Source organism: Ceratotherium simum, chromosome 30 (assembly GCF_057802395.1).
Source record: "Ceratotherium simum simum isolate JZ-2026a chromosome 30, ASM5780239v1, whole genome shotgun sequence".
Taxonomy (NCBI): domain Eukaryota; kingdom Metazoa; phylum Chordata; class Mammalia; order Perissodactyla; family Rhinocerotidae; genus Ceratotherium; species Ceratotherium simum.
The window spans coordinates 36,966,419-36,994,367 of NC_141929.1; the positions used below are offsets into that span (position 1 = coordinate 36,966,419).

Consider the following 27,949-nt stretch of genomic DNA (forward strand, 5'->3'; position numbering starts at 1 on the left):
GCCCCGCTGAAGGTTTTCCAGTGGAAGCCTCTCCAGCCCATCGGGTTGGACACCTGCCGCCCACAGCCTGGAGGCCTTTCTCTCCTGGGTCCGAAGCCAGGCTGCGGCTGTGACTCCTCTGCCTTCGGGAGCCCTCAACCCTCTACTACAATCAGCTTTGGATCACAGTACCCGTGCTGAGGGAGGAAAACACGCGATAATTCCGAGCACGCTTAACCCAAGAGTCCCTTCCTGTTTTGCACAATTTATTTCACCTGACTCTTTGGCAGCCAATTTGCTTCCCTTCCCCCATTATCCTGTGCTCAGCCAGATGTTAAACGCTGTCTGCAGTATTACATCAGCCCTGTCTGGGCGGAAGAGAAGCAGCAAAACCCTCCCACAGAGGATCCCTTCTGAGGGAAGTCTGTGAAGCAGATACTCCCTCACAGAAGCCTACGAGGTAGACTCGCACATCAGTCAGAGTCACCTCTTATGTGCTCAGCCAACGTCGTATCCAGAGAAGCCTTGGAGCTGGGAACTGAGGCTGAATCTCAACCACAATGGAACGAACAGTCAATGCGTCACCCCTCCCACTCAGAAGCACCCAGATGCCAGAGCCCCGGGAGTTCTGGGGGACAGGCCAGCATCAAACAGGCAGCAAAGAAAGACGGTACCTCCAGCGGTAAGATCAGGAGATAGCAAACAGTGGCAATGAGTGCAGTGGGTCCAAGAATGAGGTAGGAGGTGACACTGCAGGCAATCAGCAATAAACAGGCGAGCAAGATCAGGGGGCCGTAGTACGTCCCTTCAAACAGGTAGTTTATGTCGCTGGCGAAGAAGTTGATGGCCTGCAAGACAGCAAGCCCGTGGGCACAGGTCAGCTCTCCAGGTACCCAGGAGGGGCCACAGGTGCACGTGGCAGGTGCCTCGCCATGTCTTCTCCTTGCAGGAGGGCTTGAAAGGCGGGGTGGTACAGCAGAGACAGACACACTAGGTGCACACCTCTCCTCTAACTAGCTGTGTGACCTTGGACAAGTCACTTTGCCACTCTGAGCCTCCGCTTCTCCACCTGAGAACCTGGAATCATGATACCTACTTTGTCTGGTTGTTGTGAGAATGGCCATGAGTTGTACAGTATCTGCACATGTAGACTGTGCTCAACAAAAGTTCTGTTTTACTATATTATTGCTGCTACTACCAACATCCAGATCCCAGAGGGTGGCGTCTGGTCTTCTATTCTATCATATGCCATTTAATTCTATCCTCTTCTATTCATTCTACTACTATTAGTCATAACTGAATTTTTCAGGCAGGAGCTGAGTCTTTTTTCCTTCTCCTTCTCCTTTCTCTTTTTTCCTGTCGACTCTTTGGCCCACTTCCCCGCTCCCAAACATAAACTGCCTAGTTCAGTGTTACATAAAAGTCGACATTCCCAATCAGGAAATATTTGAGGAAGCAGTTCACTGATGTCTTTTAGGATGACCAATCTGAATCCCTTAAGTGATTTTCTTTTAACTTGAACCTGATCTCCTCCAGTTCCCAACATGTGCCAGGCCGAGCCTTTAACAAAGTTAAAGTGTATGAGGGAGTACATCATGCTACAGCCACTTTGGAGGGCAACTTAACAGCATCTTTTAAAATTAATAATTGCATGACCCCATGAACTGGCACTTTCATTCCTCGCTGGAGAAACATTCACACGAGCTGGAGGAGGCACATGCAAGGAGTTCACTGCAGCACTGCTACTAGCAGCAAAACCCCACAAACATCCTAAATGTCCACTGGTGGGGAAGGGTTACAGCCTCCACACAAGAAGTATTAGGTAACATTGGGTCCTGGAGCAAACGGTCAAGTTCATGTCCCAGACCTGTCATTTACTAGCTGTGGAACTGCTGCCTTTCTCTGTCTTCCTCCTCTCCTAACTCACTTTTCTCCCTCCCTTGGTCCCAGGACAGTGATGTCTGGAGGAGAAGCAGGGAAGGATGGCCTCGGTGGGCAGTCCCAGTCACTCACCTCTCCCGTGGTGATGTGTGTTAGAGACTTAAATTGCATTAGCTTCTCGAAGGCAAAGGAGAAAACGGCTGTACGAAACCTGACGCCTGTGCGCTGGTTGAGGACCCAACATGAGCTCAGACTCACAGACTTCAGACACTCGGTGAGAAACAGGGCAAAGCAGAGTCCCACTCCATAGACAATGTTCCCTGACTGCTCTTCGGAATATTCCAGTATCTTTGGTATAAGCAGCATCTAAAAGGAAGCAGGAGTTTGGATCATTCAGGCCCCCCAGTCCTTCTTTCAGGCAACAAATCTCAAACGTGGGCTGTGGGAGGTCCTCGGGTCAACGTCAGGGGCTTGTTGAATGGTTAAAACTGACTCAAGCACAATCCTGCCTTCAGAGAGGACACAGTAGTTGGAGGGGACTCAGAGGTCACACTGACCCAGATCTGAATCCCAGCTCCGCCACCTCGTGGCTGGTCCTGACAGGAACCAGAAGACACACACGCATGGGGCATTTCAGGAGTTAATAAAGTGACTATTTACAAAGTGTGGGCAGAGTTAGGAAATCCAACCAGGGATGGTGGAGCACCATGGAGCTAGTGACAGCAGGGAACTGTTCCCTCCCCAGACCTAAGGGGAGAGGGGAGGGTGAGGTTACTGGAACCCAGAAGGAGAGAGTCATACAGACAGGGCTCCTCACAGGAGTCTGCTCACTGACCTCCAGTGACAGGGAGGCAGGTGCCAGAGGATTACACACCCTGCCCTCACTTGTTCCTTCCCTCCAGTCTCCTGTTGGTGTCTCCCACTGGTCCAACCCAACCAGAGGCCACAGGGCAGGGGGACCCCATTAATGTGATCCACACAGGCCACACACAGGGGCACAGGGCAGGGTGGACAATGGCAGGGAGTGGATCTGGAGGGGCAAATGGAGAATATCCAGCACACTAACGGTCACCCAGGGAACTTGTCTCCGTGGTGTCATCAGCTGTTGTTTCTTCCTGACCCGCATCTGTTCTCCCTTAGCTGGTAACAGCACCTCGGTTTTCTCGTGGGGAGACTATCACCTGCCCCACTGCATGTAGTCTAGGCTGGATTGTCAACAAAAGTGGCCCACCCTCTGCTGGCCAGCCGGTGAGACTGTGACCCCAGCTGGGGCAATCAGATTCCCTCTCCACAGTCAGAGTCTTGGGCTGAGGAACTGGAGGACAGGAAATAGTCAGAGCCAATTCATCTCAGCCTTGAGCCCTGGAGGAGACCATTAGTTCCTGTCCCCACATTCCCAAGGCTGCTCCGCCATTGCTCAAAGCAGCTAGCATGTACTGAGCCAGGCACAGCTCTAAGGGCTTTATATACTGATCTCATTTAGTGTCACCCTCTGAGGCAGGTAGCGTCATGCTCTCCATTTTACACATGACTGTTCTATGAGGTCTACCGCCGAAGGTGTCTGGGGGTTCCTTGATGAAACTAAGGCACATAGGAGGTGAACAAATTGCCCAAAGTCACCCAGCAATTAAACAGCAGGGCCAAGGTTTGAGCCCAGGCAGTGGCTGCAGAACTCACACTCCCATTCCTAGCTCCAATGTCCTAAAACAGTCTTCATTTTCTGAGCAATTCCTGGCATGGACTTGAACATGCTAATCCCTAAAGCCTTGAGTCCCCCAAACCTCACCAAGCCCGCCACTTACTGGGCCTAGCACACTTGCGACACAGAGGCAGCAGCCGAGGATCAAATTGAAAATAACCCTTGTTCGTTGGAATCTCAGCATCACTCGAAGCACTGAAGCTTTCTCAATCCCACACCTTGAGAATTCTTCTTCCCAAAGGAGGCAAAGCCTTGGAAAGAGGAAAATTGAGCCAAATGAAATCTCTTTGCGTGTGTCGCCCAAATGTCCCAGGGCTTGCTAGTCTAGGAGGTTCATGACAGGAATTTTCAAACATAACAAAAGTAGAGAGAACAGTATAGGGAATCTCCCCAAATACCCATTCCCCAACTTCAAGAATGATCAACATTCGAGATTTTCATTTCATCTCTCCTCCCCTCTTCCGTTTTTCTTTTGTGCTGGAGTATTTCAAGCAAATCCCAGACGTATCATTTTCTCTATAAATGCTTCAGAATGTATCTCTTCCACATAGGGCTTTTTAAAAAGAAACCATAATAATGATAGTTATTAATTAATAACTATTAATTGTTGTATATTAATAAGATCGGGACAATAATTCCTTCTTGGCATTTAATATCCAGCCTGTATTCAAATTTCTCTAAGTATTTAAATATACGTTTTTATAGTTGGTTTGCCTAAATCAAGATCCAAACAGGGTCCACACACTACATTAAAAGACAAATCTGATAGACCTCTTGGTCGCATTTTAATCTATAAGTTTCCCCTCCTCTGCATTTTCTGCCATTTACTTCTTGAAAAACTAAGTTCTTTATCCTGTAGAGTTTCCCACTTTCTAGATTTGACTGCCTGCGTCCCTGTGGTGTTGACTAACATAATCTTCTATCCTCTGTATTTCCTATTAAACGCCACGTAGACCTAGAGGCTGAATGAAATTCACAACTCAAGTCAGTTGGCAAAAATATTTAACAGGTGATGTAGTGTTCTTCCTTTTGCATCACGTCACAAGACACACCCTGTCTGGTCCAACTTTTAGTAATGCTGACGTGGATCAGTGGGTTAAGGTGTGTCAGCCTGATTCATTCATTGCCAAGTTTCCCATCATTGACGACCATTGTCTAGATCCACTTCCATTAGGGCTGGCACAATGGTGATTTTTCTAATTCTATGATTGCTTCTATATTTAGTAGCTTGAATTTTTCTGTAAAAAATAAGTATCTCTCATCAACTATTTTGTTCTCCTGAAGTACAATTAGTTGAGGAAGTAGCCTAGGACTTTGAATAACATCATGTTTCCTTTTTATTCACAAATTATGATTCATAAAGCTCAGAACTCTGGCCTCCAAAAAGTGCTCTGATTTATTTCAAAGTCCCCAAAAGGGTGCCCCTATGTTGGATCACCCAACAGAAAGTGTATCCTTATTTTGGCATTCCAAGCTAATGAATCCTAGGATGATTGTGTTACACCAGCATAACAGGAATGCCAAAAACATTTCTTTTGGAAAAACGTTTGATATACAATATTTCAAAAAAGTATCAAAGAAGTTATTAAAAAATTAAAATTTTCTGACTTTCTTATACCTCTTTTTTATTGAATTATATCTGAGGCAGGAGCAGGTGACTGGACAATAGTCACTGTGGTGCTTAGGGCGTCCAGAATCTAATCCGGCCTTGGATGCCCCCTATGCCTCCACAGGCTGGTCTGTCAGCAGCAGTCCCCATGTTGGCTTCTGCCCATTTACTTCCTGGCTCCTGCTGCCATATGTCCGGGTCCACTGTCTGGAAAGCGGTTACCACTGCCCTTGATGAGAACATCAAGGACAATGCCAAGGGACTCCAGGTTCTCCTCAAGCTTCTACACCTTACAGAGCAAGAGCACGGTGGACAAAACGGGCCACCCTTTGTCCCCAGGCCCTGACAGCAGCACAGCTTGTGCCTGTTCTCAGACAGCTCTATCAGCTTCTGGGTCTCATCCTCTGCCCAGAATCTCACCAAGTTGCTCATGGCAAGCAGTTCTAGCCCTTTCAACCTTTTACCTCTCCAGCCATGGACACTCATGCCCAGCCTAAATCCAGAAGGGAATTAATACCACGAGAATCTTTCTGTCCTACTTCCCCTTACCTGCTATCAAGTCTAGGCTTCTTCTTCCTTCTTGAGTTATAAAACAATTACCCCATCCAGTGTCCAGGAAGGTGCACCAGACAACTGGGGGGTCTGGTCCCTAGCTCAGAAAAGCAGAAATGTCCTCATGACACCTGTATGTGTTAGAGGATTTTATTGCTTATGGATGATATGACTCAGGGCAAACCATGGGGTCACCTCTCATTCCAGCCCTACCCCCACATAACACAGTCCACAGAGACAACAAGCTCCAGAGTTGGCTCTCCCTTGACTAAACGAATCCAAGTTTTCCATAGCCTGCCCACGGCTCTCCTAGCAACTCTGTCAATTTCTGGCCATGATTACCAGACTCAGAAAGACTTAGTTTCAAATTGCACCTCCTCCACTCATTAACTATATGACTCAGGGAACATTATTTCACTTCTCTTAGTCCTAAGTTTCTTCATTTGGAAAATGGGGAAATAATATCTGCCCTGTTTATTTCATAACCCTATCATGATGGTCACAGGAGATAATGGATGGGGAAATGCTCTGTTGCTGTAGAACAATAAAAAATGCGAGGAATTATGAGGGTAATGATGATGAAGATGATGGTGGTGATGGTGGTGATGCTGCTGCTGCTGCTGACAGTGGTGGTGATGATGATGGTTCGCAGTTTGTCAGCAAATCCTTACAGAAGCCAAAGCAGCTCTTCTGAAGGATTCGGGACGATGCGCCCCAGAACTCTGCCTGTTAAATGGTGAACATACAGAAAGAAACCCCTCAAAGGTGTGAATGCATGGATAGTTATTTTTTCAAATAATCATGCGAAAATGCAGTGACTGCAAAGGTCTTGGTGGACAGACATGGTGAGTTATAGAATCAGAAAGGGAGCACCAGTGAGCTGGAGATGAATGGAAGTAACTCAGATGTTGTACTCAGAATGGTTAGGGACAGACAAGCCAATTAACAGTTAACTGGTTGCCTGTCATGTACCGGGCATTTTTCCGGGTGCCTTAAACTGAATTTATCACTTTTTTGATTCTTACAATAATCCTATGTGGGACCATTAGATGAATTTTATGATCCTCTATTTTATACATAAAGACACAAGGCCCTGAAAGTGTAAGTAACTTGTCTGACATTCTAGCTGCTAAGAGGTAAGATTCTGACTGAAATCTGGCATTATCCAAGAGGTGCTCCCTGGAACCTTTCTTTTTTTTTTTTCTTTTTTACTGAACAAGTCTGAGAAGCAATGGGTCAAAGTTTAAGCAGTTTCTGTTTTCTCAGTGCCTTAAATACACTAATCATTTTGTAAATCTCTGAGACCTGGCTATAGCTTGCAACAATTCACGAACTCCTCTGACCATTGAATGCTCTTTTCAGGGAGGTTCTTATGGGACGACCGTTTCCTGGAACACATTTGGAAAATGCGACTCTACAGCTGGTGGCTCTCAAGGAGTAGCTAGAGGTAGGATCATGAGTAGAGGACATTTCAAGTCACTTTTCATCTTTTTCCTCATTTGACCCTCATATTCCCTTGTGGGGTGGGTGGTACAGGAAATGTAATCACACAACTAGTTAGTGGTTGCTCAAGGATTAAGTGACGGGGCCACTAAACCAAAATTTAACGATCAGTGACACAGAGAAATGCCTGATCCAGAAGAAAAAGCAAAAGGGATTAGAAGCAGTAATTTCTAACTATCTTGGGGGGGTCCTGTGACCTAAGGGAAATCTGATAAAACAAGTGAATTCTTGCTCCACAAAAAGATCTCCAGGCCATACAAATAAAATATGCAAACCATTTCAGGATATTCATGAACCCCAGGTTGAGAACCTCCAGACTACAGTGAAGCGTCTGGCTACAAGTGAAGGAACGATATTCTCTGGTTGAGAAGATGGACCCCCACTAGTCTCAAGCATCTCTGGTCACCATCCCCCCAAGACGTGGTCTTTAACCAACCCAGGGGCTTGCCCAACATGACTTTACCTTTTGGCATTTTTGGCTGAGGCATCATGCACTGACAGCTGGGGGATGGTGTTCTCGTCTAAGCGTTTCTGTAAACCTCGGATCATGAGTGGGGTGAGCCATGACAACGTGAGGTAGGAGAACAGGCCAGCATCATCCAGGGGCTGAGGGGCAGGAAACCTAGGAGAGAAGTCCCAGGCCATGTGGTCACGCCTGTGATCTAGGCTCTGGAGACGGAAAATAAGTCCAGGGCAAGACTTTGAAGGCTGAATCATAACTAGGTAAGAGCCGCAGTGTGGTCGTCTGGATGTACAAAAAACTATGTTTTCATGACTCTATGATTTGTGCTAGTTAAAAAGCAGAAACAACAAAAATACCCATCAATAGGGTAATTCTTTAAAAAGAAAGAAAAAAGTATAGTAAATCCATAAGGTGGAAAACAATGCAGAAGTGGCTAAAACTAGATTTGATCTATACATAGAACATGGAAAGAGCTCTAAGGGTATTAAGCAAGAAAAATAATCATTTGCAGATTAAGAAATTCAGTGTATTTTTACTTATATAAAAAAGGAAGACAAGGGAAGGCAGACAAAACAATATATGTATGTAATATATATATCAAATTGTTATATCAAGTTATGTAAGAATTTATATCAAATTGTTAATAGTGGTTGACTTTGAAGAAGGGATTAGAATTGGCAAAGGAACAGGAAAAGAGATCCTCATTGGTTCAATTTTTCTGTTTTTCTCACGTAACTTTCACAAAAACAATAAAAATGGAATAGAAATCAAATGAGTAAGAATGATAAGGTCATATCTCTGGGAAGGATTCACATATAGTTATTGCATTGGGGTGTTGGGATTCTGTGTAATTTCTACTTTATTTTTCAAAATTGCCTTTGTTGCTATGTGTTTCAATACGAAGAATATTCAATTTAAAAAATGATTTGGGGAGAAAGATGAGAAGATAAAAATGCCAAACTCGTGGGATGTTGTGTGGTTTTGGGCTATGGCCTCTTTGCTCGACTCTCCGGACCGTTATCTCCTCACAGCCCACCAGCACCCATGGCTGTGCATTCTGGGCAAGGCTGGCCATGCCTCTGCCAGAGATGTTGGAGAGAGAGGAGACTGAAGGGAGGGTGAGACACTGCACCAGGAACGTGGGGCCACCTGTGATCGCCAAGGAGGGGGCGACAATCTATGAGCTGGTGCCAGGATTCCAGAGGCCCAACGGAGACACTGCGTCTCTCTGAGATGAGGTTGCCCCGGTGAACTAAGCTACCACGGTTCTCTGATCTCGGTGGAGATGAGATCAATTCAGGGGAACAATGTAGCTAGTACTGACAGGAGCTCAGACTTGAAAACAGGTCAACAAATGCAGTTTGTTGATAGATCACAGGGCATTTAGCCTTTCTTGGCTCCCCATTTCTCTTAGAATGAAGACCACCATCCTTAATGTGGCCTGTGGGGACGTGCATGAACTCCGCCTGTGCCTGCCGCTGCAGCCTCATCTCGTGCCACGCCCATTATCGCACATGACTCCCCAGCGACACTGGCCTCCTTCTCAGTTCCTAAACATATCACGCTGTGTTTCTTCCACCCCAAGGTCAGGCATTTTCACATTGTGTTCCGTCCACCCAGATCATTCTTCCCTTTCTCTTGCCTAGTGAAATCTCTTCATCCTCCAGGTCTCAGCTAAAATACCACTCAGACCGTATCAAGCTGCCACTGTTCCACAGTCCCTCTGCACCCCATACTTCTCCATAGCACCATCCTCAGACAGCTTGTAATCGAACATGTATTTATGAGTTTACTTGCCTGTTGTCTCTCTGCCCCATGTGAGGTCCATGATGGGCAAGGATCTTGTCTGTCTTGCTCACTGCTATTCCCCTGCGCTCTAGCACCGTGCCTGGCACATGCAGGTGTTCAGTGAACCCTTGCTGAATGAATGAATGAAGTGCTGACTGTGCCTCCCTGATGTGCCTCAGGCTGCTCTGCAGGTCTTCCACACTGGGGGGTGACATGAGTGTGTCTGGACATGGTTGTGTAACCTTAGGGAGGGGTCTAGGTGTGAGGGTCCGAGGATCATTGCCCTGGTGGGTAGTGCCCCTCATGGCCCCCTCAGCACTCACTTTGGCTTGGGACGGAAGGGAATCATGGTTCTCCAGGCAGCGTCGTACTTCCCCCAAGGGAGGACCTCCGCCCTGCCCGGTGCCTCAGGCTTCCTCTCCTGCTGGCTGCAGGGGCCGTCTTCAAGAGTGTAAGGTTTCTTGGGAAAGAAAAACCAACAGCGCATCAGTTCCAGACCTCACGGACAGTGTCCTGAGGGAGTGCTGGGCCAGCCACCTAAGGAAGATGGATCTGCCCACACCCAGCTTCCTGAAGAAAGGCTGCCGGAGTCAGACAGAGAAAGGCAAATACTGTATGATCTCACTGACATGTGGAATCTAAACACAACAAAAGAGCTCACAGACAAGAGAACAGAGCTGGGGTGGTCGCCAGAGGTGGGGGTCCATGAAATGGGTGAAGGGGGTCAAAGGTACAAACTTCCAGTTATAAAATAAGTAAGTCATGGGGATGTAATGTGCAGCCTGGTGACTGTAGTTAGTAACACTGTATTGTATATTTGAAAGTTGCTAAGAGAGTAGATCTTAAAATTTCTCATCACAAGAAATAAATTGGTAAATATGTGTGGTGATGGATGTTAATGAGACTTATTGTGGTGATCTTTTGCAATATATTCAAATATCGAATCATTGTTATACACCCAAAACTAATATACTGTTATATGTCAATTATACCTCATTAAAAAATAAATAAATAAAAGAAAAGTTGCCCAGCAGGGAATGAGCACTGGGCCAAGAGTCCAGACAACTGGGTCCCAGCCCTGGCCCTGCCCTCTATTCACTGGGTGACACAGGGCAGGTCGCTCCACGTCCCTGGGGTTTTGTCTGGCAATAAACACCATAGACAAGAAATAAAGGGTGCTATCCTTAGTCACTCACAGAATGTGAGAAAGTCACACTGTGACGTAAAACTACTACAAAGAAATCAATAATTAAAACTGTAAATCCCAAAACATTACAGGTTACCCTTTTGATAAAATGGGAAACAACTAAAACAAAAACATATATAATTTCTAGGACATCATGTAGAATAAATACTACTACGTTATAAGCATAGCAAGAGATCAATGGGAAAAGATTTGAGACAGTGGTTACTTCAGGTGGAGAGAGTTAGGGAATGGGATGGAGGAAGACCAAGGCTGGCTGTGAATGTCAAGGTCTGAGGTGGTGAGCTGATGGGTTTACAGTTGTTGATTATGTTATTATAAGTAAATACATAGAAAAATAGTTAATAGATAGAGAGAAAGGGATAGAAAGATAGATAAACAGAGATATGAACACTGAAGGTGTGTCCTGACAAAGGAGTATAATTCAACTAATTGTGGAAGCCTGAGGAGCACTAAAAAAAATCAAGGTTAAATAAATATGGGACAAAATCCTTGACCTAATTTATGACCATTGTGAAGACCCTGTCACCTCAGTTCCCTGGTGCTGTGATGCAAAGGAGATCTACTTACATAGCTAAGTCCTGAAGCCACGTCATGGCCTATGTCCAAGCCGAGATTCACGAGGCCACCAGAAGAGCTGGGAACCCAGTATGTCCTCCTCCTGGTCATTTTCAGTTGTCCTGCCAATTCTTTGTTTCCAGAATCAGAGAATCTGAAAAGGCAGCAGGAAGGAGCAGCTTACATCTATACCTGAGCATCCAGGAGGGGGGACATCACCCTGCAGGGATTGTGCCAGGGCCACGCAGAGGGTTGGGCCATTGTCACAGCACCAGCTCTTCCCTCTACCTGGAATGGACTTGGCTCCCTCTTTTTTTTTAATTTTTTTTATTTTGAGGAAGATCGGCCTGAGCTAACATCCATGCCAATCCTCCTCTTTTTGCTGAGGAAGACCGGCTCCGAGATAACATCTATTGCCAATCCACCTCCTTTTTTTTCCCCTTTTTTCTCTCCAAAGCCCTAGTACATTGTTGTATGTCATAGCTGCACATCCTTCTAGGTGCTGCATGTGGGACGCGGCCTCAGCGTGGCCGGAGAAGCGGTGCGTCGGTGCGCACCCGGGATCCAAACCAGGGCCTCCAGGTTGGCTCCCTCTTTATAAACATCTGCTCAGGCCTCAGCCCAAGATCACTTAGGGTAAACCATCTCTAACCACCCACTCCCAGCCCCACAGCCTGGGGCCAGGTCAGTCTCCCTTGACATCTCCAAGGCCTGCTCATACACACGCTTATTCCCTTACCCCAGTTTGTAATTGTACATTTCTGTGCACCATTACTGGTTTAGAGTTCAGTTCCTGCACTAAACAGAGATCCTCACGAGGACAGGGCCTGTCTGCTTCGCTCACTGCGGAATCCCCGGGGCCGGGGACAGTGCTGGGAGGACAACAGGGACCAATACATAAATGATGAACAGACAGGTAAAGGAGTCAAAGAATGCGATTTTGCCACTCTCTGACTCTTGGTTTTCAGACTCAGGGGAGGGCACACTTTAGGAATCTTAAATAACCAAGGCATCTAAAAAACTACTAACATGCTTTTTGCTTTTGCCTTTGAGTACGTGACTCGCTCCCAGAACATCCGTGTGCCTTGGGCGTGGGGGAGGGGAATGGTCATTGGGAATATTTTGAAAGAGAAAGAAAGTGAACATCAGGGCCAGCAACATGGGGTATGACTAGCGCCTCACAGGGCCCGGTACCCAGAAGGGCCCCAGGCTTGTTTGAATGCTCTGCTGTCAACATCTTGAAATTCTTAATCATTTTGCACTGGGCCCCACAAATTATGTAGTCAGTCCTGCTGTTCAGATACAGCTTTTGACATTCAAATATTGGATTGTCCTTCAAGTAAATAGACTTGCAGACTAGCCTATTGTCTTGGGAGAAGATTCTCTAAATTCCTTTATCCCACTCCCTCCCATCCATCTTCCTTTCAGCAAATCACAACAAAACCTGGTAGACTCAGTTTCTGGAATTCTCCTGTACAGCGTATAAGAGAGACCCCCAGCCATGGCCCCCGGCCATGAGGTATACTGGCCATGAAATGGTAGACGTGGACCTTTCAGGAATGACGGAAAAGAAAAAACAGAGAGAAGGAGGTGTGTTAGATAAGAGAGGATGTCACACACTTCTTGTTTAAGACTCTGGGAACAGGCCAGTTTTCTGGCTGCCACAAACCAGTCTAGGACATAGACACACTAAAGTAAAATTGGCATGATTCAATAGAAGGAGGCCCTGGGGGTAGGACCATGGTGTACTGCTGTACTGTTTATTCACTACACAAAGGTTCCCAGGGGAGGGAATGGCAAGCGGAGGAGGGAGGTGGAAACTGCCAATGCTAGATTGCAAGTCATGCACCTTGGCAAGGGGCCGTGTCCGTGGTGTGCTGATAACTGTTTGTATCTGTAACTAACCTACGGTTGCAATGGGTGAACGAGTGGATTTCCAACATGAATGTTGCTCGACATTTTACTTTATGTTAACGAGTAAGAGGAAAACGAAACATCAAAGATGTTTGTTGGTTGGATCTTCACCCACCTGCCAATGACCTGAGTAACTTTCCTGAATTGTTTTCAAACACTGGAAGAATATTTTCTCATTTTTCGGTACTCTTCTCAATGTAATGGCTACAGGCACCACACACTTGGTAGATCTAATCTGCAATATTAACATTTCCTGCATTTATTTCTTAAGCCTAGACAATCAACAAAATAATAACACAAGTAAGACATCATCGATAGTATTTCCACCAGACAGATACAATAGATATAAATAACCCCCAAAGTACAAGCAACAGCAAAATGTAGTAAAATAATGAGGTGATAAATTTTGAGTTTGACTTTTGTCTTTGAAATAATGTATTTAGTTGTAAGTTTAGATAATTTAAATTTAATAATGTTTGCGTTTAACAACTAGGCTCTCAACATTCCAGAAAATTGGACAGTTGGTCCTCATGAACCAGAATGGACAGGCTCCAGCAGAGCACTGCTGCACCCATCTGGAAAAAGTGGTCCTTTTTTCTAAATCCTCCTCCCATCAGGGACATCTTTTTCCAATTCACTCCCAAGTGCTCTATGGGCTAGTGCAGGCTGCACCTGGGGAGTAGCTTTCCTGGCTCCCCTGTGGCGCGGATGGGGACACAAAGTAGCTAAACGTCTGGGTGAGGGCCTTGCCAGAGGGGGCCTAGGGACCACAAATCAGTGAGAAGCAGGGGAGGGTCCTGGAGGGCAGTATGGTGCCAGCAGGGGCCCAGCAACCCTGGCAACACCACCAGGCCATGAGCAAGGCAAAAAGCATCCTTGAAGGCCTACACCAGATCCTCCAATGACAGCAGAGCCGGCACTGACCAGGTGAACAAATGACATCACCTGGGAAGCCGAGGAGTGGAGGACACCGTGCCCAGGACCCTGACTCTTCTTCTGCCAGGCGACAAGTCTGAGACTGAGCATTACTTACAGGAACTATTTAAATGACTGGATTAAACAAGCTCTCAAAAGGGTAAGCCTCAACATTTATTCTCTCCTCATTAACCAGCAGGTAGGGGCTCAGGAGGCAGGAACCTTGTCTGTTTTGTTCACTGATGCACCCCCAGTACCTAAAATAACATCCCAATGCCTGATCTTCCCCTCTGTTCCAGAAACTGGGAAGCTCTTCCCCGCCTTGATCTTTGCACTAGTCCTAATCTCTGCCAAGAACATTCTCCTTCCAGCTCTTTGCAGATCCTGTCCATTCTTGTCATTCAGGTCTCATGTCCAACACCACCTCTTTGGAGTACCCTTCCCAGACTCCCCTACCTAATGTTGTACTCCTCTCCTTAACACCTTCTCCATATTTTCCTATTATATTCTCTTTACATATTGCTTACTGAAATTGCCATTTAGTCCTTTGTTGGCTTATTTATTTTCTGCCTACCTCACTATAATGTAAGCTCTTTGAAACCAGGGACCTTGTCTGTCCTGTTCACTGACATATCTGTGAATCTAGAATAGTGCCCAGCACATAGGAAATGCTTAATAAACGTTTGATGGATAAAGGAGGGTAGTAGATGCAGAGCCTGTCAAAGCAGGAGCCGGGAGAGCCACAGGGTCACTAACGACATCACATTTCCAAGTGTGCTGACACATGCCACCACAGATACGGAAAGAAGGTGTTCATCAAGCAAGTGACTTAAACGTGGACCCATTCCCATATCACACCTTTTATAGTGTACTAAGAACTTGTATGTTCAAAAAACAAATCCAGCAACTATTATGTGAGTAGAACACTTATATTGTTTGTTGTTGTTGTTGGGTATATGTGTATATGTTAAAAGCATTAAACATAAGTGTTTAAAAAATATACTGAAAAGTTTATAAGATGTTTTTGAAGTTCCTTGTTAAACACCAGGAGCCTCGAAAAATGGGGCTCATCCCCCTTTGCCCTTGGAGAGGTCTTGAAGAAAATGTAAGCTCCTGTGGACCTGTGCCTTGCATATTTTCTCTCCTATCACCCCCAGAGTCTATCACAGGGTAGCATACACGGTACACATCCAGAGAAATGATCCAGAGCCTGCTGATTGTATCCAGGATTTCAGCTATCAGCTAAACTTCTCTCTAGGCCCCAGAGGCTCGGGACCCAACCTAGGAGATATCTTTGACAACCGTTTTCCCTTCACTCATCAGGGCTAATCCATCAGCATATTCTGTTGAAGCTACAATCAAACATAGCTTGACTCTACTGCTTCTCGTCTAAATCATCATCACCTCTCACCTGGGCAACCGTACCCCCTCCTAACTGGCTTTCCTGCTTCTGCCCTTAAACCCTTACCTTCCATTCTCCACCAGCAGCCAAAAGGATCTTCTGAAAACATAAGCCAGAAAAGTTATTTCACCACTTGAAATCGCCAATGGCTCGCATCAGGCTGAGAGTAAGACCCCAACTCCTTACCGGGGCCTCCTACCCTCTCTAACCTGACCCTGCCCTCTTCTCTTTCTCATCAGTACCACTAGGTCCAAGGTCAGCAAATTCCAGGAACAGGTTCCTCAAACCTCCTCAGTTTATTGCAGCCAGAAAGTCTTCACTATTGTTGCTTCTTCTGCCTGGAATTGTGTCTCCTCTGCCCCACCCGCTGATCTTTGCATTGATGCCTCCTCATAGTGCAGGGTTCAGTCCAATCGCCATCTCTTCAGCGAGGCCATGGTCTAAAGGACTGATCACTATCCAAAATTATTTTCCTTGTTTATTGTTTTCTTTGCCCACTAGCATGTCAGCTCCAGGAAAGCAGGAACCTTGTCTGTCTTGTTCCCAGAGGCATCCCCAGCACCTAAAATAATATCCAGTACCTAGTAGGTATTCAAAAAGTATCTGTTTAGTGAATGAATGAAAGAAGGTGCAACCACATCAGAGAAAGAGCTTTAGGCAGGAGCCTACCAGTTCCTGTTCCTCCACCACAGCAGCTGGTACATCTGGCTCCTCCTTTCCCTTATCTGCTGCACACACAGGAATATACAGTTCCATCTCTCCTGTATCAGACTCAGCCATCTATGGGACTGTCCCCCTGGCCCAGAGATGGTGAGGGTAGGACTTTGCCTTATGTTATGCTCTCTACTCCTCCACAATTAGCCCAGGGCCTTGCACCCAGCAATCCTTCAATGAATGCTTGTTGACTGGAATGGACTTTCAGTTCCCTCCTGGATTCTGAGAGCATGGCTAGACTTCATGACTTCATATTTGGGAAAAATTTTCCCTCTGCCAACTACAGCCAAAGCCAAGTCAAATCTCAACGTGAAGCAGCTCCCAATGGCCAAATCTGAAACAATTCAAGCAACGAAATACATGACATTTTTGGGTTACAATCCATAAAAAAAATAAATACCCATGAGTCTATACTAACATAAAAAAATTATTGAATAAGTAAATAAATGAGGTAGATGAGGCAGCTTCCTCTTATAGAATTCCAATTAATAAATGTAGAATTAACTCCCCACAAGATACCTATTACTTATATAGTGGAAAGTGGTAACTTACAGTGGAGAAACCCGGCAGATACCACCTCCACCAAGTAATCAAGGTCAAAATCATACATTACTAAGACATTTCACCATCATGTATCACTAAGAAGGCCACATCAATTCTGTGGTCTTCCTGCCAAGAATGTATAAGTTTGAACTTGAGAAAACATCACATGAACCCAAATGGAGCGACATTCTACAAAATAACGGACCAGTACTCTTTGAAATACCAAGGTTTGAAAATAACTAAACAATATATTGAGGAGACAGCACACCTAAATGAAAAGTGGGGTCCTGGACCAGGAAAAAGCGCATTAGGGAGAAGAGGGCAAATCTGGGTGAGGTCTATAGATTAGATAACAGTAAGGTTAATTTCCTGGTTGCTGCAATTGAACGTGATTACGTAAGATGACAACAGGGGAAGCTGAGAACTCGACTATGTTTTTCCAACAGTTTTGCGACTCTAAAATCCATTCGAATGAAACGTTAAAAGCATTTGAGGTAGGTATAATGTAGACGCGATCATCCTTCTGAACACCAAGTAGGGGACCGCGATGCGAGGGACCCTGAGGGGAGGGCCCAGGAGCAGGCCTGCAGAGCGGGTCTCAGCGCGCCGCCGCGCGCCTCTTCGCGCCTATGTACGCCGCCCGTCTTCCCGGGCAGCTCCGGGAGGGGGCAGCGCGAGGCGGCGGCGTTTGAGCCCCCGGGCGGCCCGTAGCGCCGGGCCGGAAGCAGCAGCGCGCCGGCGACTGGGAGCGTGGTTTCGGCCGCCCCGGCGCGCGGCCGTCGCCATGTCTTCGGGCAGCCCCATCCAGATACCCGGCCGCCTCCCGCTGCTGCTCACCCATGAGGGCGTGCTGCTGCCCGGCTCCACCATGCGCACCAGCGTGGACTCGGCCCGCAACCTGCAGCTGGTGCGGAGCCGCCTGCTCAAGGGCACGTCGCTGCGGAGCACCATCCTGGGCGTCATCCCCAACACGCCCGACCCGGCGAGCGACGCGCAGGACCTGCCGCCGCTGCACAGGTGCGCCCGCGGGCGGCCTCCCGGCGCTGCCTCGGTCTCCTCACGGGGGAGCGGGGGACAGCGCCGCCTCAGCGCCGGGTGCGCTGAGCCCGGCGTGTGGGAGCGCGGCGGTCGGCGGCCGCCGCTCGCGGCTGGACGTGGAGTCCGCCCCGCCCCCGCGGGGCCCCGGACTCCGGGCCGGCGCCCCCTCCCGCCGCCTCTCCGGTCCTCGCCGCGGAGACCCTGCTGCCCCACACGCCGCCTCTTTCCCCGTCCCGTCCGCACCCCCCTTCCCTTAACTCGGGGCGCCTCTCTCCTCGCTGCCGGCGGCCCCTTCCCGCTCCCTCGGTACTTGTGTTTCCCGTCATTTTTTGTGCGGGGAAGACTGTCCCTGAGGTGAGTCCATCGCCAGTCCTCCTCCTTGTGTGAGGAAGGTTGTCCCTGAGGGGACGTCCCCTGCCAGTCCTCCTCCTCGTGTGAGGAGGGTTGTCCGTGAGGGGACGTCCATCGCCAGTCCTCCTCCTTGTGTGAGGAAGGTGGCCCTGAGGAGACATCCGTGCCCATCTTCCTCTATTTTGTGTGTGGGACGCTGCCACAGCATGGCTGATGAGCAGTGCGTTGGTCTGAGCCCGGGATCGGAACTTTCCCCAGGCTGCCGAAGCGGAGCGCGCGTGCCGCCGGTTTCCCTTCTTAATGGGCCTTCCTGCCCGCGTTTTCCCGTGTCTCCTTCTCTAGAACTTTCTGTCTTCTCATCCCTGCTCCCTCTCTCATCTCTTGCTCTTTCTGAGGGCCAGGCTTAGACTAGATTGCCCGACGCCATGGCCGTCTGTGTGTGACTTTGGGTGACGGACTTCACCTGTGCCTGTTTCTTTCTTCGTAGTAATTCGGACGCTATCAGCGTACATCTCTTCCGTGTGTTATGAGGATGAAATGAAACAATGTGTGTAAACGGCTTTGCGCCCTGCTTGGTCCATAGTTGTGCTGTCCAGTCCTCTAGCCACGACCACGTGTGCCAGAGAGCACTGGAAACGTGGCTGGTCCACATCGAGATACTAGAGTGACCAATTTTGTCCCAGTTTGCCAGGGACTGTCCTGGTTTGAGCAGTGAAAGTCCTGTGTCCCAGGAAACCCCTCAGTCCCAGACAAACCAGGGTGATTGGTCACCCTAGATGTGCTGTAAGAGTACAATACGCGTTAGGTTTTGAAAGTTTAGTATCACAAATGTTTCGTTATCAGTAAATTTTGTATAGAGTAAGTGCTGTAATGATAATAGTTTGGCAGTGTGGGGTTAAATAAAATATTAGCATTTCTTCTGTTTCTTTTTACTTTATAATGGGGCTACTAGATTTGGGTATGTGGCTCACATTATATTTCTGTTGGACGATTCTGGTATATAGTATGCTCTCAGCAAATGCTTTTATTGTTTCCACACTCACGTCCCAAGCCCCTGCCTCCTGTGCTTAACTCTTGAGATCTTTCAGTTTAGAGCCTCTCATGCACCTACAGTTACCCTTTTTTAAAATTAGGGATTCCTGGGCCGGCCCCGTGGCTTAGCGGTTAAGTGCGCGCGCTCCGCTGCTGGCGGCCCGGGTTCGGATCCCGGGCGCGCACCAACGCACTGCTTCTCCGGCCATGCTGAGGCCGCGTCCCACATACAGCAACTAGAAGGATGTGCAGCTATGACATACAACTATCTACTGGGGCTTTGGGAGGGAAAAAAATAAATAAATAAAATCTTTAAAAAAAAAAAAAAAATTAGGGATTCCTGACTCTGAGTGGATTTCAGGAGCATTAGGAATTCCATATTTTTATCCAAAATCTATACACATACAAAGTTCACATTTTTTTAAGTAGAATCCAAGCTTTCTTCAAATTGTCAAAGGAGACTGGTACCTCTCCTCTCCCTTCTAAACAAAACAAAATGAAATACAAAAACTGTAACACTCCATTATTAGTGCACATGGTAAAAGCCTTGCTTTTCTCAAGCTTAGAAAACATTTGGGCTCCCATCTGATCTGCTTTGGTTATTGCTTGAGTGGAACCTGACACTTTGAAAGTTTCAGTAAACTCCAGTGAATTGTATTGGATTCTGGTTTCCCTACATATGACCCCACTCCTTAAGCCTCTGTTTATTTCTCCCATAATTTTTTGCTTTCTGTGCCCAGGCACTTAATTGCCTGTTGATGCCGGAGTGCTCATGATTAGATTTTTAGTTTTATTTCGACAGTGCATATGAATGGTGATTCCCCATGCATACACTGTGAATTTCAAAAGTAGCTTTAGTCATATTTTAGGTTTGAGTGACCATTTGTTCATATTATTCTGGCCAGATTTTGGAGGCTTTTTAATTTCTGTTATGTAAATCTCTCCAAAACAACAACAGCTGAATTATCCTGCTTGGAAGTAATCACTAATATTCAGGTGATGTGTAATCTGATCTTTGATGTTCATATTGCTGCCTCTGTTTTAACTGAATAGCAATGTTAACATTTAATCATTTAAAGTATTGAAAACATACATTGAAAATTCTTCATAGAATTCCAGCATCTTAAGGGCCTTCCAGATCATCTAGTTTCCTAGAAATACTGTTTGCTACTTGAAAGGTCTATGTAGGAAGATTGTACTGCATTCCTTAGTTTTAGGTTCCAATGTCCTTTTTTTCTAATATGACCTTTAAACACTCTTTCTTTAAAAAAAAAAAAAAGTTTCAATGGTACAAATACTGAGTTATCCATAACGTTATTCTGTTTTGATCCATAAATCTGTTCTTCCCCCGTTACCTGCATTTCCAGATGGTAGTTGTACCCCAGAGGGAAAACGAGGGGCTCTGCTCCTGTTTGTCACCTTTAGACCATCCAGGTGATGATGCCTCAGCCTTCAAGGGGCAGCAGAAGTAATTTGTGCCCCTTTGTGTGTCCTTGCCCCACAAAGTAGGAGGGCCAGATGTTGACTTACCTGACCCGCTTCCTTTAACGTTTTGCACAGCACAGTCCCTTTCTGCATGTTAGTGTGCGTGACCCGGGAGCCTTTTTATAGGAAGAGCTTTGGATTGTCCCTGCGGTGTGGAAGTTGGCTCCCATGCCACCTCAGGACACCTGGCTTAACTGCACCGTATTTCTAGTGGCTCCTGGGTGACCCATTGTTTTCTTAGTGAAAATAGGTAATAATTTAGTACTTCCTGTACACCATGCTTTCATGCATTTCAAGATGGTCATCCAGTCTTCTTCCAACCTTCCATGCTTCAGGGTACATGGCTTCATTTCCTCATAGAGCTGATTTCTCGGTGCCTCTTTTTGGCTTTTTCTTTGTCTCAGATACCCCAAATTAGTTTCATTGGCATTTGTCTAACAAGAAATGAATGCTTATATATAGCAGATGCACAGTTTCCTAATTTGGATCAACTCTTTGCTGGTGCATTACTCCTATTTGTATATAGTAGCATTCTTAGGCCTTCAAAAATATTACCTGATAATATGAAGATTTTAAAGTTTAATCTTTTATATTAGCAAGTACGTAATGGATAGCTCTACTTAGATTTTCCTAAATCTGCATTTACTCTTTTTAAGGGAGGTGTGTATGCAAGTGGCATTTCTTAAATTCAACATTGAAGTTTTAAGAAAGGAGTGAAAATCAAAAATCCTGCAGCAACAGAGTCTTGCCTATTGTAGAACTTGGGGCTGTCCTTCCTTGTTTCTGAATCATTATTAATCATGGTAGATTTTGCCAAAAATCATCAAATAGTCGAGAGGATAAGTTGAGTGACACCAAGACAAAACTAAAAAGACATTTCAGTGGTTCTTTCGCAGAAACGTGTAACTTTTGTTTCCAGAGCTTTGGTAGAAATGTGTCTCTTCGTTAAGTGCCATTAAGATGTAAACATTAGATATTAAATAACAGCTGTGCTTTCCAGTATCTCAGCTCTTTAGAAGCTATGGTAATAAGTGTTTGTCTACTTCTTACAGGTACAAATTCATATTTTCCATTGTGTTGAGAAAAGAGTGAATTTTGTTATAGAACCTGGTTCAGGTCCCCTATTGCTATTTCATATCCTTGTAACCATGGATACTAACCTGTTTACCCTTTTGGAATCTCAGTTACTCATTTATAATAAGGAGATAGGGCTGCCTTCCTCACAGGGGTGAAAGGCAGTATATAATGAAATGATACTTATGAAAGCCTTTTGTAAACTGCAGAGCAATAACCCTGTATGTTAGTGGTATTATTCCCCAAATTGGTTGTTTTAAATGTAGATTTCACAAGTGGACGGTGGGGGCAGGAGTAGGGAGACCCCATATTCTTTCCATATGGGCAGAACTGAACTAGCATCATTACGAAAAGGACTTGGAAGATTGAGGATTCCCAGAAAAATGGAGAGCTTTAAATTAAAAATAAATTAATTAATAACATAGCAAGTGCTTGGCATATAGACTAGAGATGACATATTTACATAATATCCTCATCTTGGAAAACTGCTTTTTGCAGTAGTGCTGCTTTTAGATTTTTCTACCACTTTGGCTGATGGTTCTCAAATACTTTTGGAACTCATACTATCTAACTCAGTTTCCAGATTATACAGATCATACCCATTGTAGTCAGATTTTGTTTGGATTCAAATAATATTTACAACTCTGAAAGTAGTTAGGACTTTCAGAAATTCTTTGAAGTGTGAAATATCACAGTAATTACAGTGTAGATTTACAGAGCTACTACCTAAAGGGAAAGAACACCGCTCATTTGGATGTATAAATTTGCATCTGTTTTTCTTTAAAAAGGTACATTCTAGTCAACTATAAGTGATTTAAAGTAAGAGCTAATTACATATTTAAAACCTTTATGTCTTTTGTCTCATCAGGAGGAGAGGCATAGTGTCATTCCAGCTTAAACTGTTCTCAGTCTGGAACATCTTCCTTTCACAGTTAAACAAAGTATTTTATTTGCTTTATAAGAAAACTCGTTTTTAGCCTCATCTTCGATCAATGATGTGGCCCAAATCATTAAATTTATCTCCTAATCTGGAGGTTGGGATTTGTCTCATCTCTGTCTCTGGTTTCTCCTTGATTTCTGGTTTGTAAACCCCTTAGGCCAGGGATCCGGGTTCTTGTTTGTTGATGTTTCCTGTAGGCAGGACTGTGAACTCTTTCCGCATTGTGTGAGCATTGATGGACATCATCGACAGTGGATTATAGTCTTAGTTGGTCTGTGATCACTTTAGGTATTGCTGACTTGCTCAGGCCACCTGAGTTGGTTTTCAGGAAATGGGAGATACAACCTACTACAGTTGATGAGTGAAGAAAAGCAGCCACAACACAAATAGCTCAAAATAATAGATAATTGCCAAATCATTCAAGTTTTTAAAGTATCTGATGCCTTTTCTTCCCACCCAGTTATCTTCCTGATTTTTTGATTTAAGTTATGGTTTAAATCCCTTTCTATCCCCTGTACACATGGTATGACTAGAAAGGTAGTGAGAAAAGATGGACATAGCTTAAAATAAGCTAGTGGCAGAGTGAAGCTGAAGGTTACACATAATCTACAGAATGAGTCATTTATAAGGAAGTAATCAAGAAGTAACTGCATATAGAAGTAAGCAAATTCACTAAAATATTCACCTAGTGTATTTGTATGTGCCCAAGTGTGTTTGAGATGGGCAAGTGCAGTATTCTAGTATTACCATTTCCCAGGGTGTTGAGAGCCATAGTCACTGTAGTTCTGGTTTCTTTTCTGAAATTACAGCCTTTCCTCTGGCTGAGGGGAGAACATATCATTTTACCTTGGGATCTGGAAGTGTCCTCTGATGTGGATCTTTCTATTTGGTGTAACTTTGGCATAGTTTGGAACAGATTTCCTTTCTGTGAATTAAGTTTATATGTGACGTGGTCAGAATTGTATGTTGTGATAATGAGCTGGGACTTAAAGTAGAACTTTCCCAGCTCATATCAGGTGAGGTGATTACACATTAGAAGAGAAGGAGGTTTAACCTTCTGGAGATGCAGGTCTTAATCTCTCCTCAGTCCAAGGCAATGTGTGACCTCTAAGATTTAGCCCCACACTTAGAAATTTCAGTATTCTAAGGCATCTATGTTAATTCCCAGATTGGATGGCAGTTTGTGATCAGGTGAATATGTAGAAGTTTGTAGATTGTGTAAAAATCCCCTCTTGATGTTAGTAGCAGAACTGGTCCTGCAACAGAGATTTCTTTGATTGGGTTACATCATGCTGTTTATATTTAAATCTGTTTAAAATGCCAATATTTATGCTGGTGTATGATTGCCTCATTCCTGGTGGCAAGATTAATTTAAGCTTTGTAATTTTCAACTACTTTTACGTTTTTATGCTTAAATAAATCAAATGTTTAGGAATTTCTACCTAATTTTAAAGGAGGTACTAATTAGAATGAGATGGCCCGCTTTGCCCCACAGTTGATGGACTTAACAGACCATGTACTGGGTGCTAAATTAAATACAGAAATAATTCGTTTACACTTTAGATGTTCTTTGTTCTTAAGTGAATTGTCTCAGAAAAGGCAACACTCTTTGAGGCAAGTTTCTGTGCTACCATTCTGAACATTTGTAATGCTGATGTTTTGTGTGTGTGTCAAGATTGAGATGGCTGCTCTGGCAGTTCAGGTGGTGGGCAGTAAGTGGCCCAAGCCCCGCTGTACTTTGCTGATTACAGGCCTGTGCCGTTTCCAGATTGTATAGCTCTTAAAAGAGAAGCCGTATCCTGTTGCTGAAGTGGAACAGTTGGATCGCCTTGAGGAATTTCCCAGCACCTGTAACACTAGGGAGGAGCTGGGAGAACTAGCAGAACAGTTTTACAAATACGTGGTATACGTGACTTGCTTTTATTTGTTTCTTAAAACCCCATGTTCTTTGGTTCTTTTGCTGCCCTATATGATGGATTTGTTGAGTGGTGAAATTTTAGGACAGCATATGTTTAAATGATTTAGTAGTATGTTATATATTAATTTCAGTGTGCTTTTGTCTGAGATTTTACCTAAATCGTTCTAAGACTTATTAGCCTTTATAAATCCCTTCTACAGTATCTCCAAAGAGTATTTTTAGAGCTTTCCTTATAACTTCCATTGTCTCCAAACCAGATAGTTCTTAAAACTAAATATGTTAAAAATTAAAATACTGCACAGAAGCTATTTGTCACTAGAATATCTGGGCACCAAATTACATAAGTTATGTTGGTTCAGAAGTCAAGGTCACACCGAGACTGCCATTCACTATAGAAGGTCAAGCCCACAGTAGACTGATTTCAAGTGTGATTAACCTTGGTTGACTAGAATGCTGGGAGGGAAGCACATGTTGGGTGTGCATCAGATATTTGACTCCTTAATTCTAGGTTTGAGTTTGTTGTTAACTCTAGATTGAACAGAAAGCTCCTCCTGTCACTTGATTTTATTTTAGACATTACTCGAATATATTTTAAAATATAGTCTTCTACTTTCTGTTGATGTAATCCAGTAACTATAACCGGATCTGTGAAGATCAGGCAGTGTCTAAAGTCTATGAAAAGACCTTTTCATTGATCACTGAAAAGTGTGTAGAGCAAGTAGTCACAGCCTATCGTATTTCTACCTGATGTGGCATTTGAAGTGACACACTTCTAGAGTGGTGAAGAACAATAGAAAAATAGAAAATTTGGAGCTATATCTTCTGTGGGAGCTGAAAGGAGGAACTTACTCTGAAGAAAGAAACTTCAGTTTGAGAACTGGAGTAAGTGATTATGCTGTTTAGGAATGAATAGCTGGAGGAGGAAATAGAATTTCTCTTCCTTTTCCCGGGTAATGCTCCCTGGGTCTTTGTTTTTCTGTTGGACACAGCTTCGTAGCTTCTTTCACTCTGCTCTTTGCTTCTTCCCATTTTGAATCCACAGAAAAAATTTAAACGTGTAAAGATTTTGTAATGACATTAAAGGAATTTTTAGAGAGAAATATCACTCTGATTTTACTACCATCATGCATCTAATTTGATTTTTGCTTGTCTTCTGGTCTTGGTCCGTATTCAGTCTTAGGTTTTGTTTTCATATCCATGTCTAATTTTCATATTAAGTACTTTAATAAATTTCATTGAGTTGGGATATCATAATTTTATCCTTATTCTTTTTAGATGTTAAGATTGTGTCCAATTAATACTTTGCTTTCTTCCCCTTCTACATTTACTTCTAGAGCCCTCATCAGTAGACTTCTTCAGTAGCTTCCTAACTATCTCTTTCTAGTTTCCTTTCTCTCTGAGCCATCCTGTTCACTAAGTGTTTCTAAATAAGTTTTGGGTTTGCCTCTCCCATGAGTAAAAGACTTTAATGGCTGTAGGATAAAGTTCAAATTTCTTAGTATAACATTAAGGCTCTTCACAACTCTGGTTACTCCCATTTATACCCATAGTTCTAGCCAGGCTGTACCTCAAAGAGCTTCACATCTTGTTATTTCAGGTTGCTATGATTTTGCCTTCTGTTCTTTCTGCTGGGAGTGCTCTTTTTTCCTCTGAATTTTCAAATTTGATTTATGCTTTCTCAACTCTTGTAGGCTGTTAGTGGTTCATTGTGCCTCAGATATCCCTTATACATCCCTTTTAACATAGTGCTTATCACCTTGTATTGAAATTTATCTCGTAGCTCTGTTTTCCCTACCAAACTTGAATTGATCCCTGTTTTAGTCATCCTGTACTGAGCAGTATGTTGTGGGTGACAAATAGTTTGCACTAAAATAAGTGCTTGGACCATGAGTTTTAACTCTTTTAATTTATTTTCCGAGGATGAATTCCTAGGAGAAAGACTTCAGATTTTATTATCTACCTCTCCCACCTGAAAAGCATCATAATTATGCTTTAATCCCCTTGACTCTAGGCAAGTAATGGATAGGTTCCTAAATTACAGTGCTTTTAGAGAGGTTTGATTATTACTGGCATATGAAATCTTATTAGAGTGACTAAATGAGGATTTGCTTCATCATTTGTGAATTAGTTGGTATGGGCTAGGTTTTGCTGTAAGTGCTGTAAAATCTCAGTCACATAACATAACAAAGGTGTCTTCATGCCTCCTGCTTCATGCCTGAAACTAATGGGTGTGGTGATCTACCTATTAGAGTCCCTTAGGCACCCAGGAGGATTAGATTCACCTCAAAACATGCTTCTGTGTAGCAGAGGCAGGAAAAAGAAATGTGGCAGATCTCAGTGGCTTTTAATGCTTTTGCCCAGAAGGAACTGTCACATCCCCTCATGTTTCATGGATCAAGGGAAGACTCATGGCCACTTCTATATTCAGTGGAGTTGAGAAAGGGCAGTTTTACCATGTGCCCAAAAGAAAAGGGGAATCTTTGTCAACAGTCCCGATGTCTAGGACAGTTCCTGAAAGCTTGCTTTGAGCTTAATGTGTCTTAAGTCCAGGATATATCCTGGAAGTTGTTTTTATAAAAATGATTCACTGTCAATGCTCAGATTCTGGAAAATCCAAATGTTCTACTGAAAAACAATATTTCAGCTACTGATTGGTTAACATAGTAGCATTCTGTTAAATTTCCAGAATTTGATAATCACACTGTGATTACGTAAGAGAATTCTCTTGTTCTTAAGAACAAGGGTCATGATGTCTGCAACTTGAAAACGTTCAGCAATGATACTGTATACGTGTGTATTTGTGTGTGTAGAGAAAGAGAAAGCAAATGTAGCAAAATTTTAACAATTGGTAAATTTAGGGAAAGGATATGTAGGATTTTATTGTACTATTGCAATTTTTCTGTAAATTTTAATTTTATTTCAAACCAAAATTAAAAATAAAATCACAAATTTACAAGGCCTTTTCTAAACATTAGTATTATCCACTTTTGAGCCATTTTTGCTTTTGATTCTGATTGACATTTTGAAAGTACTTCTGTTTTCCTCTGAGGCCTGTAGGATACCTAGACTGCAATAATCAGTGATCTTTCAAAAATTAAGACTGTGAGGCCCAAACATTAAACTTATAAGGCAATCTGATTTTTAAAAATCACAAATAATGCCAGATTTCATTAAAAAGCCGTTTTTCCTTGTAGATGGTTGAAATGTTGGATATGTCTGTGCCCGCAGTTGTTGAGACATCTTATAGATAGTCTTCCAAGCGAAGCTCTACCACACGTTCTTTTCCTTTTTCTTTTTCTTTTTTTTGTGTCTTAAACAAGAGAGAGCTTTATTTTTTTCCCATGTTAAGAGGCACCTGGAGGTAAGCAGCCTGAGGCTGTATGAGAG

At 44.2% G+C, this 27,949-nt stretch overlaps 3 protein-coding genes across 9 annotated transcripts in view; 2 read left to right on the forward strand and 1 right to left on the reverse strand.

Moving 5' to 3' along the window:
• ABCC11 (ATP binding cassette subfamily C member 11) overlaps positions 1 to 11,529 on the reverse strand; it is a 70,838-nt gene extending 59,309 nt beyond the window's left edge. The window contains exons 1-6 of the mRNA XM_087420308.1: positions 11,249 to 11,529; positions 9,798 to 9,934; positions 7,687 to 7,845; positions 3,663 to 3,810; positions 1,993 to 2,226; positions 654 to 827 (exon numbers count right to left, since the gene is read on the reverse strand). Coding sequence (XP_087276434.1) covers positions 654 to 827; positions 1,993 to 2,226; positions 3,663 to 3,810; positions 7,687 to 7,845; positions 9,798 to 9,934; positions 11,249 to 11,347 — 951 coding nt within the window. The 5' untranslated portion in view covers positions 11,348 to 11,529. The remainder of the gene's footprint in view (positions 1 to 653; positions 828 to 1,992; positions 2,227 to 3,662; positions 3,811 to 7,686; positions 7,846 to 9,797; positions 9,935 to 11,248) is intronic.
• Positions 1 to 27,949, forward strand: part of LOC106802042 (ATP-binding cassette sub-family C member 11-like) — a 237,753-nt gene that overhangs the window by 118,803 nt on the left and 91,001 nt on the right. The window lies entirely within an intron of this gene.
• LOC101394149 (lon protease homolog 2, peroxisomal-like) overlaps positions 17,484 to 27,949 on the forward strand; it is a 50,525-nt gene continuing 40,059 nt past the window's right edge. The window contains exon 1 of the mRNA XM_087420306.1: positions 17,484 to 17,741. Within this exon, the coding sequence (XP_087276432.1) occupies positions 17,509 to 17,741 (233 nt within the window). The 5' untranslated portion in view covers positions 17,484 to 17,508. The remainder of the gene's footprint in view (positions 17,742 to 27,949) is intronic.